At 42.3% G+C, this 14,775-nt stretch overlaps 1 protein-coding gene across 2 annotated transcripts in view; it reads left to right on the top strand.

Moving 5' to 3' along the window:
- AKAP6 (A-kinase anchoring protein 6) overlaps nucleotides 1–14,775 on the top strand; it is a 516,415-nt gene that overhangs the window by 259,405 nt on the left and 242,235 nt on the right. For both annotated transcript variants that reach the window (XM_081157931.1, XM_081157932.1), the window contains one exon: nucleotides 7,195–8,946. In XM_081157931.1, the coding sequence (XP_081014057.1) occupies nucleotides 7,195–8,946 (1,752 nt within the window). The remainder of the gene's footprint in view (nucleotides 1–7,194; nucleotides 8,947–14,775) is intronic.

Here is a 14,775-nt window from a genome sequence, read left to right as displayed (position 1 = left end):
CTCAGTTGGTATTAATCAGGTTCCTTGTTACCCATTTAATTTATATTTATTATGCCAAGCACTGGGTGCTAAAAATATAATAGTAATCAAGAGACATGGTCTTTGCCTTAAAGGAACTTAGAGCCCAGTGGGGAGTGTGGACACGTGGACAAACATGAAGGCCAGACAGTGATAAGTGTATATGATGCCCCTGGAGAACAGAGAAGGGCACCTGATTCAGACAGGAAGCCTTTCCAGGAGTGAGTCTAATCTGAGGCCTAACGCAGAAGCAGGACCACACTGGTGAGCTGAGGTAGGAAACGTTCCAGACAGAGGGAAGGTCGTGACAGGCTGGAAGCCCTACAGATAAAACAGGCGAAAAAGGCCAAGAACCAGGAAACAGGCTTCGAACCAACAGGTGAGCGGAGGTCAGAGCATGAAGAGGAAAAGCCATAATAAAAAGCCGTGTTGAGAGAACTGGACTTTAGTTTTAGGACAACAGGGCAATCTGTCTGTTCAGGGAATTGACATGACTAGATTCATACTTTAGAAAAATCGTTCTGGATGTAGTGAGTCAACTGAACTTTAGAATTTTACACAGTCCATATATTTAGACTTTTTTTGTGGTCATATTAAGTGTACTTTGAAGAATTCATTGTTACTCTTGATGCATGGCTTAAGAACAAACACTGTAAATTTGAATCCAAATGAACTCTTTTATTCCCAAATAAAATTGACATATAGAGTGAGGCATTGTGCTAGTTAATTAAGCAGGGGCTGTGTGTGTGTGTGTGTGTGTGTGTGTGTATGTGTAGATAGATAAATAGGTAAAGTAGGTAGGCAGATAGATAGATAGATAGATAGATAGATAGATAGATAGATGGATACGTACATATATGCCATGTATAGATACACAGAGTGTGTGTATGAGCACAGTCCCTTGGCTCTTGACACATAGTTGTGCACTCGAGTGTTGGTTTCATGGAAGATATGGATTATACAAGTTTACAAGGAACTAACGTGAATATATAAGATTAAAAGGTCTTACAAATAGTGTTGTATGTATAATTCATTGATTTATTAATGTTTTAGTGGCTCCAACATTATCAACAAGCAAAGTAGATCTGTGCCTATTCTCATAAATGATTTATACTTGTTGATTGATTATTGTTTTTATAACAGTGGTGCTCTTGCTGTGGCAAATTCCATGAAGGTCCTGGAAGTTTATGAGAATCAAAATCTGTTAGGCTCACTTTTAACAGTAAGCCATGGTCTTTGTTTTCATTTAACTTTCTCTTTATGGTGGCAGTGAGGGAGGTGATAGAATTTGGTAGAATCCTTGGTTTCACCATAGGATGAATACGTGGATTCATATTCATATGGGGGGTATCCGTTCCCAGGTGCCATCCTTCCCAAGCTGGATCCCTAGAGGATCCTTGATTGGTGCTCTTGTGCTTGTGGGAGACTACAAAGAATTCCCACTGGCCTGCCCTTCCCTAGATCTGGTACCTATGAGGTGTATGATAGTGAAGTGGAGATCATAGGTGGGAAAGGTTTGTCTAAACTCCGAAGAGATCTTTCCTTAGCTGTCTGCCTGGCATCCCTGATCTGTACATTTTTTTCTTTCCTCCTCGTGCTGGCTCTGCCCAGCATCCATTGACCAGTCATCAGATCTATCCACTTTGGACTACTAGAGGTGGTGTTAGCGATCCCTGAGCCAAGCCAGTCCATGTTACATATTTGTTTATTCATTTAAGAACCATGTCCTGATCGCCCATCCTTGTAGAACTGGGGATATAGGAGTGCTCTAGGGCTTATTGTTATCATTGTTGCTACTGTTTGTGGACTATGTTTATCATGCACGTATTTCAACTCCTATCATTAGTGAAGTGGTATCCCAAGAAATGATGAAAAGCCATTGAGGCTACTAAAGTTAGGGCCCTGTTGCAAGTAAGTAGTACCCATTAAGGTTCTCACAATGTGAGCGCAGCAATTATTTACAGATTTGATTGGAAGCATTTTCATGCTTGAAGTCAGTCTTTAGCCTTGTCATAAAGATGCAATACTATGTTGTATGGGGGATAAAGGAACAGTGGATTCTTGGTCTGCTTTGTGGGTATTTTTCCATGAATTGAAACACTGTCTCCATTATCACCCTTCCTGACGTTGCGCATTCCTGGTCCTGGCTGTTTGTGTTTCCAGTGTGACTCCGTGAGAGCATTTCAGAGACTGCTTAGTTTTCTTTGTTTCTGGCAGCACACTCGAATTGTGGAAAACCGGAAGGGAATTAGGATAAAATTCTCGGCTTTATCAGAATAAACTCAGCTGTGAAAGATTTGTAGAATGAAGAGGTAAATGACATAAAACATGCTGATACACTAGAAGGGTAGATGTCCTTCCAGAAAGGGGGGCTTCATTTTTCTCTTCCTGGAAGTTAGCTGTGTTTCAGAGCCACATTAAAGAATAAATTTGAAAGTTGAGAAAGGGGCAAGTTCTCTCTCTTCTTGCCCTTGCAGAAACAGAATATATGATTTTCATTCTTTTATTTAAATATGGAGCAGACCATATCTTGTAAGCAAATTGGCAAACACCTGACTAAAACAGAACCAACAAATGAAAACACTGCAGGGCAAAACTCGACATAGTGTAAAAAATGTGTTATACTGAAATGTTTTGTACTTCAGTTACTGTGATAAGCATTTTATATAGATTGTTTCACTTATTAATAAGGGTAAGGGGTATTAAAAAAGTTGCAGTTTATAGATGGAAAAACTGAGTTAAGAGAAGTCAAGTGAATGCTTTGTAGGTAAATCAGGATATAAATCTAGGAATAATTAAATAAAGCAAGCAAAACCAGTTCTTAACTGTTCTCTGTCGTAATAGTAATTCTTTTCTCCCTCTCTCCTGTCCTGCCATCCCCCTTTCCTTCCTGCTTTCCTTTCTGCTTTCCCTAAATATTTGTTGATTTCCTACAACTGTAAGACACTAACCATTCAAAGAAGAATAACCCATGTTAGGAATCACTTTCAAAATTTCTTTAGATCCTCAAACACTTCTGGGAGGTAGGCATGGCAGGTGCTGTTATCTTTATTCAATAGTTGATATTATTGTGTCCATCTTAGAGGTAAGAGGACTGAGGTTGAGAGAGGCAAAGTCACACAGGCAGTGATAATTATTTTAACATTAACACCATTAAGAACTCACCACATGCCCGATGGTGCGGTTAGCACTTTCCCGGAGTGCTCATTACCCTCTCCGTGGGAAGGCGTGGGCCCTTCCCAGGCTCTCGCACCACGGCACTCCGCGTGTACTTATCCTGGGGCAATTTATAGTATGACAGAGTATGTGCTAGATTTGAACTGCATGAGTGTTGGCCCCAGATTATCATCACTTCTCTATCCCCCACAGCGCCCAGTGCAGTATCGCTGTATGTAAAAGTCTGATGAGTTGGACTGAATGAAATAATGCAGATATTTACCGCTTCAGGTATAGAAGAGGGAGCTGTCACTTTAGGTTGGGGGACTGGGATTAATCGTGGAGATTAGTTATTTGACTCATGATTTCAGCCTGTGGAAATGGAAATTCTTAGGAATTATTACAGTAGTGTAAATAAAAGTATTGAAAGATCGCGTGAGTTTTCCCCTTGCCCATCGGAAACTAAACTGCGCTTCGCTTTCCATTTTCCTGTTCTTGCGCCTCTCAGTCTGCTGCTGCTCTTCGGAATGTGTTCAGGGTCATAGACTCCCAACACCGTAGAGCTAAAAGGAATCTGAACAGTGTCTAGTCTTTGTGGCCTGAGACTCTGGGGGACTTTGGCATCTGGGTAGGAGGTCCATGAATTTATGTTGGTAATGGAAGCGTAACAAAAACCATGCAGGGAGATTAGGGAAGGAAGCGGGGAAGGGGCATACTAAACAATTGTTTTTACTGCACCTATAATTAAAACAGTGTAATTCTATTTCCAACCCTCTTCTCAGTGAGAACACTAAATCAGGGCACAACACTGACCCTTAAGTAGCAATAGACACAGATATAACCTTGCGGTATTTTATAGGGACACCTTCAAATTTCTAAATTATGAGTATTAAATCTCATGTTCAATTGGTTGTGAAATGTAGTATTAAAAAAAGAGAGCTCCCAAAAGGCATTTGGAACTAGGGCTTAAGTTAATTTAATTATGGGTAAGAAACAAAGCAAAATGTCTTGTTTCAAATTAGGAAAAAAAAAGGGTGGGATGTGTTTCCCTGATTTCTGAGACAAGGCTGATGCCAGCAGTGAAGTGAATGAACTACCCGTCAATAAAGTGAGTAAGTTACCATCTGCATAAAGCATAACCTTCGTGGGAGAAACCACTTCATAGCACATTCAGTGGGGGTGTATTTGAGTTTAGACATGGGTAGGCAGCCGTGACACAGCCAATGACGCTACGTAATTGAATGTGGTATTTCTGAATAAAAAGGGCAGTAAAGACAACGGGCACTGTTCCCCCACCTCCATATCCACCTGAGACTTCACTACCTGCACGCGTTAGAAAACTATCTGGGAAGGTGGTCCAGAAGAAAGCAAAGGCACTAACTACATTAGCATCACTAAGCCATATATATATATAATTTTTATTGATTTTTAGAGAGAGAGGAAGGAAGAGGGAGGGAGTGAGAGTGAAACATGGATGTGAGAGAGAAACATTGACTGGTTGCCTCCTGTATGCGCCCCAACTGGGGATCAAACCTGCAACCTGGGGATGTGCCCTGACTGGGAATCGAACCAGCAACCTTTCAGTGCACAGGATGACACCCAACCAACTGAGCCACACAGGCCAGGGCTAAGAAATATGTTAAGAAATGGAACTCATTATTATTAATCTGCTCGGAGAAACTTCTGAGAACTTTCTTTTTTTAAAAAATTGCCTCTGCATGGTGAAATCTGTAAAAATACCTTTGAAGAATGCTCTTTAATAACCAACTGGGTTAAGAAAATCAATGGGTAGATGGTTGTCACTTGGTCTTTAGGATATGAAACAGATACCCCATGTGCTATTTTTGTGTTTTGTTTAGTTTTGTTTTTCAGGGTGGGATTTTTTTTCACATTAAAAAATGCAGGACGAATTAAAAATAGTTACCCATGAGTGACAATCAGCCATGTGCAAAAGTAGTTGGCTTGGTTGAGAAGGGGAGGAGGGCTTACATTGGAGCATTAAGCGTTTCTGAGTGTAGTATTTCCTTTTCCAAACAAAGGACGAGGTAGGGTAGGGCTCTTCAGGGGAAGACTTAGGGAAAGGAAGCCATATCCTATTCTCTGATACATAGTCTCATGTCATATATTTATCTGACATCATTTATTGAGTGCCCGTTATTTTCGAGTAAGACAGTATCCCTGGTCTTCAGGTTCTGTGGCCACGAAAATGGGGACCAATTGCTTTCCCAGTGCTTCTGTGTTACAAGCCTGTCCAGAAACAGGTGGCTGACACTTTCAGGCAACTATTTTTTACCTGAATTCTCAAATTTCTGTTTCTCTACCCATCATAGAAACACTTCCCCTTAACGCCTCTTTACCCTCAGGCAAATAGCTGCAGCGCTGTGCCTTTATGATAAATCTGATACAAAATCATACAAATTTCAACTAGTTAGTAATTTAAATACCAACTAATGGGGTAGCTTTGGAACATAACCACCATTTGTCATACTATTTTTATGAAGGAGTAAGTCTGAGAGAGGCTGGATTTTGGGATAACCTTGGTGAAGGGACACAGGGTCCAGCAGCTATCTGAGGTCCATCTTCAGTTTGCTCACCTAGTTTCTCCTCCAGGAAAACAGAGGTTTGGGGGTATAACAGTTCAGTTTCCTTCTTTTTTCTCCTAAGGGACTGGATTAGACCAGGCTGTCCTTCAACCTGGTACACAGAATGGGATTCCAGGGGCCCTTTTGTCCCAAACAAATCATCAGTCACCAATCTCTTTTGCTGAGAACTCATAACGTGGACAAGAGTGTGGTGATGGCAGGATGGGAAGAAGGGGATGGGTGGAGGGGGAAGAGGGCATAAAGGGGACAAATGGTGATGGAAAAAATAAAATAAAATTTAAAAAAGCTTCTCATTTGCTGTGTATCAGAAACTGCACTAGTAATGAAAAAAACCCTTAATCACATAATTAAAGATTAAAAAATTAAAATGCTTTTACTACTATTCTTTAGCATAGAGGAGTTTCAAATTGGCCTACCTCGAATTATAAATAACAGTAGAGGTGGGCACTTGGTATCTAACACACAAAGGGGAGCAGAGGAGGGGAGCAGTGGGGAGAGAAATGCATGCAGAGTGATGGGGGCTAAGATGAGAAAGTTTTGATGCTCGTTAATTTTCTCCAGGATTTTGTGCCTTTACCTTCAAAGGGTGGGGAGAAACAGAAGCTAGTCTTGAACTGATTTTGTTATGTACACAAATTCAGTGTTTCACCTTCCTGTGATTTGGGAATATATATTTAACACAACAGACTTAGTACAATTAATTATTCCACTTTAAAAATATTTATTGAGCATCTACTATGAGTTAGCCTCTGTAGTAGGTGATGGAGTCATAGCAATAAGTGAAGGAGACATTCGTGGAGATTTTACTCTTAACATTAATTTGTTTCCAGAAATTTTATTACTTAAGGCATCATTTAAGAAATGTTTATTAGCCCGGCCGGGCATGCCTCAGTGGTTGAGCATTGACCTATGATCCAGGAGATCACGGTTTGATTCCTGGTCAGGGCACATGCCCGGGTTGCTGGCTCGATCCCCAGTAGGGGGTGTGCAGGAGGCAGCCGATCAATGACTCATCATTAATGTTTCTATTTTTCTCTCTTCCTCTCCGTTCCTCTCTCTGAAATCAATAGAGACATATTTTTTTAAAAATTCAAAAAAAGAAATGTTTATTAAATGAACAGTATGCTATTTTAAGATAGAACATTAAGGCAAGAATGGATATTTCTGTCTTGAACTTGACCATTTCTATCGAGGCTCTATTCTCCAGATTAAAGAAAAATCCTTACGTATTTAAGAACAGGATATTATGTAAAGCAATATGATGATTGATTAATATGCCATTCTGTATGTCATACCAGAAGCAACTGAGACTGGCGCATTGTTGACCTTTATAGCAGCCTCGCTGAGATTTCATTTGAGCAGCAGTGAGTGTAACTGATGTTCCGTTTACTGACACCACTGCCATTGTCTGTTTCAGGGCCGGCTGGATTCTCTAACGGAAGTGGATGACTCAGGACAGCTAACTATCAAATGCTCTCAAAATTACTTGTCTCTGGATTGTGGCATTACTGCGTTTGAACTGTCTGACTATAGTCCAAGTGAGGATTTGCTCGGTGGCCTGGGTGACATGACCTCTAGCCAGGTCAAAACCAAACCCTTTGACTCCTGGGGCTACAGTGAGATGGAGGAGTTCCCTGAGCTTATCCGAAGTGTCGGGTTACTTAAGGTGACTACTGACCCCATCGCTTCCAACTGCAGCGGAGCAGTGAGTGAGGAGGCGTCTCAGGGATCTCTTTCAGCAGATGACAAAGGTGGATGTGAGGAAAACAATGCTTCCGCAGTCGAGGAGCAGCCAGGCGTAACGCAGGGGACGTCGTCTTCAGTGGAAGCCCTGACAAATACTGTTCAATCCTCTCCTGACACAGCAAAGCAAGAATCCAATCCCTCCTCCCAACCTGGAGCAAAGAACCAACAGCCTCTTCCCTGTGAGAATGCAACCCCCAAGCGATCCATCAGAGACTGCTTTAATTATAACGAGGACTCTCCCACGCAGCCCACGTTGCCAAAAAGAGGGCTTTTCCTTAAAGAGGAAACTTTCAAGAATAATCTAAAAGGCACTGGCGGAAAGAGGCAGATGGTTGATCTCAAGCCTGAGATGAGCAGAAGCACCCCTTCCCTGGTGGATCCTCCTGACAGGTCCAAGCTCTGCCTGGTGTTGCAGGCTTCCTACCCCAACAGCCCTTCTGCTGCCAGCCAGTCCTATGAGTGTCTGCACAAGATGGGCGATGGGAATCTTGAAAACACAGTCAAAAGTCACATTAAAGAAATCTCCTCCAGCCTGGGAAGGCTCAACGACTGCCATAAAGAGAAACCTCGACTTAAGAAGCCACATAAAACCGCAGAAGAGGTGCCTCTGTGCCAAACACCTAAAGGGGGAGCCGGTTCAGGCAAGCAAACGGAAAACCGAGTGCCGAACGGAATCCCTTCTTGTATTTCCAAGGCCAGAGAGGGACCAGAAACAGATGCTGCTTCTATATTCTCTCTTGAGCCGCGTACTCAGAGAAGTTGGAATGCCAAATTACCAGTGCAGCCTGAAGCATCCAGTTCACCACCTTTTACGCAAAGCAGCGGATCCCCCTTTGGCTCAGACACTATCATGTCTCCGGTACCCCTTCTTTCAAAACACAAAAGCAAAAAAAGTCACTCCTCCTCCCCAAGTCACGTCACAAGGAATGGCCAGGTCGTGGAGGCCTGGTACGGCTCTGATGAGTACCTGGCACTGCCCTCTCACCTAAAGCAGACAGAAGTATTAGCTTTGAAGTTGGAAAACTTGACAAAGCTTCTGCCTCCGAAACCCAGAGGAGAAACCATCCAGAATATTGATGACTGGGAACTGTCTGAAATGAATTCAGATTCTGAGATCTATCCAACGTACCATGTCAAGAAGAAGCATATGAGGCTAGGCAGGGTGTCTCCAAGCTCATCCAGTGACATAGCTTCTTCGCTGGGGGAGAGCATTGAGTCTGGGCCCCTGAGTGACATTCTCTCTGACGAGGAGCTGTGTATGCCTCTCTCTGGCATGAAAAAATACATTGATGAGAAGTCAGAGAGAGCTTCATCTTCTGAGAAAAATGAGAGCCATTCCGCCGCGAAATCTGCTTTAATTCAGAAACTTATGCAAGATATTCAACACCAAGACAACTATGAAGCCATATGGGAAAAAATAGAGGTAAGTTGGTCTAATTAATCTGAGTGATTTCTTATCTTACCTGATTTTTAAAAAGTAATGCTGGGATAAGTTCAACTTCCCTCCCCCCATTATAAAATGTGTTGCTATTTTTGTAAACATAATCAATTCCGAAAAGAAAAGAAAAGAAAGAAAAGAAAAGAAAAGAAAAAAGAAAAGAAAAGGCACACTGATCACTGCACTGTGACAGAGTATGTGCCATTAGGAATTGCCCTTGTCAAAACATTAGCGTGATGTACCCTCCCTGGTATAGAATTTTCTGTTGATACTGCTCAAACCTAACACGGCTCCTGATAAAGGGTGGACCCTCTTAGATGGATTATAAAATGAAGTAGAGCAGTAGCTGTGTACATAGCAGGATCTCAGGAATATGTGAATAGAATATTCCAGTTACCTTCAATGCTTTTAAAAAATATATATATATGCCTTTACTGACTTCAGAGAAAGGAAGGGAGAGGGGGAGAGAGAGAGATAGAAACATCAACAGTGAGAGAGTCATTGATCAGCTGCCCACTGCACGCCCCCTGCAGGGGATCAAGCCCGCAACCCGGACATGTGCCCTGACCAGGAATCGAATCTTGATCTCCTGAATCATAGTTCAATGCTCAACCGCTGAGCCACGCCAGCCGGGCACCTTCGCTGCTTTTGGATTGGTTTGTTGTAACCCCAGAATAGCTTCCACACCTCCAATGTTAACTTCCTATGGAAATAGACCGGATGTTTCTAATTTGGGGGGAAACTTAATTTTTTTTTCTCCAGTCTTCTTCCTCTTTGAGGCCTCTGGTTAATAACCATGCTACCTAGACTCTGTACAGTCCATGGGCTCTGAGATGGGGAGTTGATATTTTGGGTAAATCTGTACTTTTAGAATGAATTATTAGATGTGGTGAAATCTTTGTGGAGAGACATCAAAATTCTCAGGACTGAACTTCATAGTATAAGATGTGACTTAAGACACTGGATAAAAGTATACAGTAGTCCCCCCCACCCATGGGAGATAACGTTCCCAGACCCCCAGTGTGGACACATGAAACCACAGATAGTATCGAACCTATGTACTACATTTTTTCCTATACATACATACCTATGATAAAACTTAATTTATAAGTTAAGCACAGTAAGATATTAACAATAATAACTAATAATAAAATAGAACAGGTATAACAGTAAACTGTATTAAAAGTTATGTGAATGTGGTCTCTCCCTCAAGATACCTTATGGTAACCATCTCTTACGTGCAGTAAAGGGCTAGTATCACTCCTTTTAGGGGACCCCTTGCTGATGTGTGGTATAGGCTCAACGCTTTCTGGTACAACACATTGCTGTCAGTGGGAACATGCTTTCTGTTCATGTCTTCTACTCATAAATTTCTTTTTTTTTCCATCTTAACTAAGCACTTATCATGCACTGGGGCCGTAAGTTTTGCAGTTGGAGGTGTTACAGCAAAACTAGCACGGATTTCTTTTTTCTTCTTCACAGTTGCATGGACAGAAGATTTGTTCTTAGTGTAGATTTTAGTAACCTAGCATCTGATTTTTTCCCCTTTTATTATTAAGTAGAGAACTTTTACCTTTTTACCTAAAGAAAGAACTTTGGGGATTCTCTTTGGCATACCTGAATTGCCAGCACCACTACTCTTGTGCTTTGGGGCCATTATTAAGTAAAATAGGGGTCACTGGGATACCATGGCGTCAATTTGATAACCCAGACAGCTACTAAGTGACTGACAGGTGAGCAGCGTATTACGGTGTGGATACGCTGGACAAAGGGACCGTTTACACCCCGGGCAGGATGGAGTGAGATTTCATCGTGCTACTCAGAAAATTGTGCAGTTTAAAACTTGTGAGTTGTTTATTTCTGGAATTTTCCATTTAATATTTTTGGACTATGGTTGACTGTGGATAACTGAAACCATAGGAAGTGAAACCGTGGATAAGGGGGAACTACTGTGGTACATATGGACAGAATGACCTGTAGGAATAAAATGAAAGTACATAAAAAAAAGAGGGAAAAGTTAATGACAATATATAATAATAATAACATAATAATAATTGTTTTTACTAAGAATTTGTCAAATCCTCACAACAACTCTAATATTAACACCATTTTATGGATGAGGAGACTGAGGCCGAGCGATTGGTCAGTCTGCTCTGGAACCCATACTGTAATTAAATGCTCCCATGCCTCTCCATAAGGAAGCGACCAATATGTACTACATGTAAATACTGCAGAATTGTAGAGAAGAAATGATATCAATGGAGCCGGGAAGTTCTTGTGAAATGCTGAGCCTTCCATGGGGCTTTGAAAGATGTGCCAGAAGTTAGAGAGGAGGAGACCAGCATTTCAGGGAGGAGGGGCATAGACTAAAACACAGAGGTGGGAACTGGGAATGAGCATGATACGGGGGTACATAGAGGGCTGTCCTCACTGGAGGTCTGTGATCAGAAAGCAGTGAAAGTTTCCATACATTTAATGGACCCGGTTGCCTCAAGGCCCTGATGGCCAGACTAAGGCTGGGTGGGCATCCATGGCAACTTCTTTGAAAAGCACTGAAAGTAGTAGTATAGCCCAGAATAACTAACACTTCGTGGGCTCCTATTTTATGCTTGGGTTTGTGCTAAGAGCTTTATATGCATATTTTACTTAAATCCTGGGAAGTAGGAATTTTTCAGGCGAAGAAGCTAAGGCAGAACAGTTAGGAAACTTGCTGATGGCCTCACAGGTGGTAAGGGCAGAGCTAGGATTTGAACCCAGAGCCAGCATGCTTAAAGCAGTGCAGGCATGGCCTCCCATAGCCTTTCTGGTAGGCTTAAATGCCAATCACAGCAAAGGTGGTCAAAGCTGCTGTGGTAGCGACCAGTCCAGAGATGTTGGCCTGCGACAGCAATCTAAGGGCCTGCTGACTTGTGGATGGGCAGGGAGAGGGCTGTTGGAGAAGTGAGTGGTTCCAGGAAACTGGTTCTGGGCCTCACTCAGTCATTGAAGCCTGGAGTGGCTCACAGCTAGTCATGCTCCATTCTGGGCCTCATTTCTTCTTTTGTAAATAGAGATGTTTTAAGCAGATCATGGCCACAATACCGACTTCCAATGAGAGCATCCTTTTATTTCATAATTCTACAAAGATGATGCTGTCTTCAGCCTATAGGACTGCTACATCTTTAATAGGAGGAAACATTTAGATGGCTAGCTGGCTTGAGGTGGAGGTAAGGTCGGTAATTTAAAAAATATATATGCACCCACATTGAGTATATGATGAACTTTTAAAAGGAAGTGTTTTGTAAGAAGTTGGAAATACCGTCCTGAAGTTGGGATGTGAGGTAAAGGCTGAAAGACAATTAAGCCCCTTTCCCAGCCTACCCTCCTTTCACCGCTTTAGGTGAGGGCAGCTGCCAATTCCCAGGTCAGTGGACCTTGAATATCACACTCTAGCCTTGATCTCCTCCATATAACCTGTTCTACCTGAAAAATATAACATAATAAGAGAGGGTATTATTTAACATCTTCCTGTGTCAGGCATCTACTAGGCACTTTACCTGCAATAATGTTCTCATAGGATTCTCATAACAACCCCACAAGGTAGATCTTATTGCTTAAATTGACCACGTCTCTTCCTCTCAGTGCTCTCGCTCTGGTCCTAGCCACCATCACCCCCTGCCTGGGTTACTGATATAGCCTCCTAACTGGTCTCTCTGCTTCCATCCTGATTCCACTACAGTCTGTCCCCAACGCAGCAGCCATAGTGATTCTTTTAAAACATAAATCAGATCATGTCACCTTGCACCAGCCTCCGTCATGTTCAGAGGTCCTACATGGACTGGCTTCCTGAATTTCCTCTCTGACCTTTTTTCCAACTGCTCTTGCCTGTACTCACTTCACTCCATTCCCACTGGCCCCTTTGGTGTTCCCAGAACATGCCGAGCATGCCCCAGCCCTTAGGATCTGTGTCAGTTCCCTCTGCCCAGGCCCTCTCCAACAGATGCCCTCATTTCTAATTCCTTCACCTCTTCTGAGTCTTTGCTCATATTAATTTCTCAGGGAAGCTTATCTTGACCACCTTTTAAATGATATAACCTGACTTATTATTTCTTTTCTACAGCTCTCACCGTATTCTGTCATTTTATGTAATTCTCTTATCTAGTACATTTATTTTTGTTTGTTTGTTTGTCTCCTTGCTAGAATGGGAGCTCTGCATGGGCAGGAATATTTATCTGTTTAGTTTGTTAATAAATCTCATGTACCTAGAATAGTGCCTGGTACATAGTAGGTGCTCAACAAAGACTGTGGAATGAATGAATTAATGAATCCCCATTTTAGAGCAGAGGAAACTGAATTCAGAGATTTAAAATCACTTGTCTTGAGCTGCACAACTAATAAGTCATAGATCCAGGCTCCAGGCCCCATCTGCCTTGCTCTTCCCACTAGAGAAAGTCTTGTGAATAGATGAATTCCCTGAGAGAATGCGGGTAAATGAAGAAGAGAAAAGGGGTGACAACTGAGTTTTAAGTTGTATCCCGATTATGAGGCAGGACTAAGGAAAAGGCCTAGTTGTGGGGGTCAGGAAGGGACTGAAAGGATTCCTTGGTGTTATGTAAATAAAGCGAGAAGAGGTGTTTAGTAAGATGGATGTTAGCTTCATTATTTGAAAAGGGGAGATCAAGATGAGTAAGAACAAACGAAGAAACCAACCTTTCAATTTGTTTTAAAGCGTCAACAAGGACCTCAGAGAAAAAGGGACTTAATGAAAGAATGGAGGTAGAAGCTGGACTATAGATTATTAAGAAGTGAGAGAAAATCATTCCTAATAGCTCAAGGAATTGGATTGTGAAAGTAATATGAGACAAAGGACTACCGTTGGAAATAAATAAAAGTTATTTTTAATTAAAGCTTGTTTGAAGGCAGGAATGAAGGACTCAGTAGCAGGAGATCTTGAGGGGGCTAGAAAGAGTGTGAGTGTGGCGGACACTGAGGCACGGAGGGCGGGCATATGGTGCTCCATGGGAAAAATCCTGGCTTGATACTAAGAGCTGTAAAACCGGGAAGAATAGTCCTGCTTCTCCCAAACAAGGCGTGGGGTGCTTCCTCCGCCTGCGCTTCCCAAGCCCACCGGCTGAGCCACACGGAGGGGCAGAAGGCGCAGGAGCCCCCTAGACGAGGGGCTTCCCCGCCTGTGGCAGCATCTCCGGGACAGCGCCTGAGTGACGAGTGTCTTAGATGCCCTTTAGGCTCCTGTCACTCTCCACTCCTCAGATGTGTGTCTTTCTTTTAGTAGACTTGTTTTATGAATGTGAAAGATTTCTTCTGAATGTGTATTTTTCATCTGTTAGAAAAAATAATTTCTTTTTTTAATCCTCACTTGAGGATATTTTTTTTCCATTGCTTTTCAGAGAGAGAGAGAGACAGTGGAAAGGAGGGACGGAGGGAGGGAAGGGGAGAGAGAGAGGAAGAAACATCGATGTGTCCATTGGTTGCCACCCACATGTGCCCTGACCAGGGCGGGGAGACCCTGCAACCCAGGTATGTGCCCTTGACCGAGAACTGAACCCCAAACCCAAACCCCAGACGCTTCGGTCCGCAGGCCGACACTCTAACCACTGAGCCAAACTGGCTAGGGCTAATTTCTTTTAATAGATAATGTATTCACATGATTTAAAAAGTGTATGTTTAAAAATATCCAGTAGAAACTCCCATCATTATTCTCATCTTGAGTTCCCACTTCACCACAGGTGATCACTGTTGCTTTTAGTTCCTTCGTTCTGTAAGTTCTTTACACATATACAGGCAAATGCAAACATATTTATTAAGCAATATTTT

This window comes from Miniopterus schreibersii (genome assembly GCF_964146895.1).
Source record: "Miniopterus schreibersii genome assembly, chromosome: 1".
Classification (NCBI taxonomy): domain Eukaryota; kingdom Metazoa; phylum Chordata; class Mammalia; order Chiroptera; family Miniopteridae; genus Miniopterus; species Miniopterus schreibersii.
The sequence above is the reverse complement of the archived record's forward strand: the minus strand, read 5'-3'. Positions and strand labels throughout refer to the sequence as shown.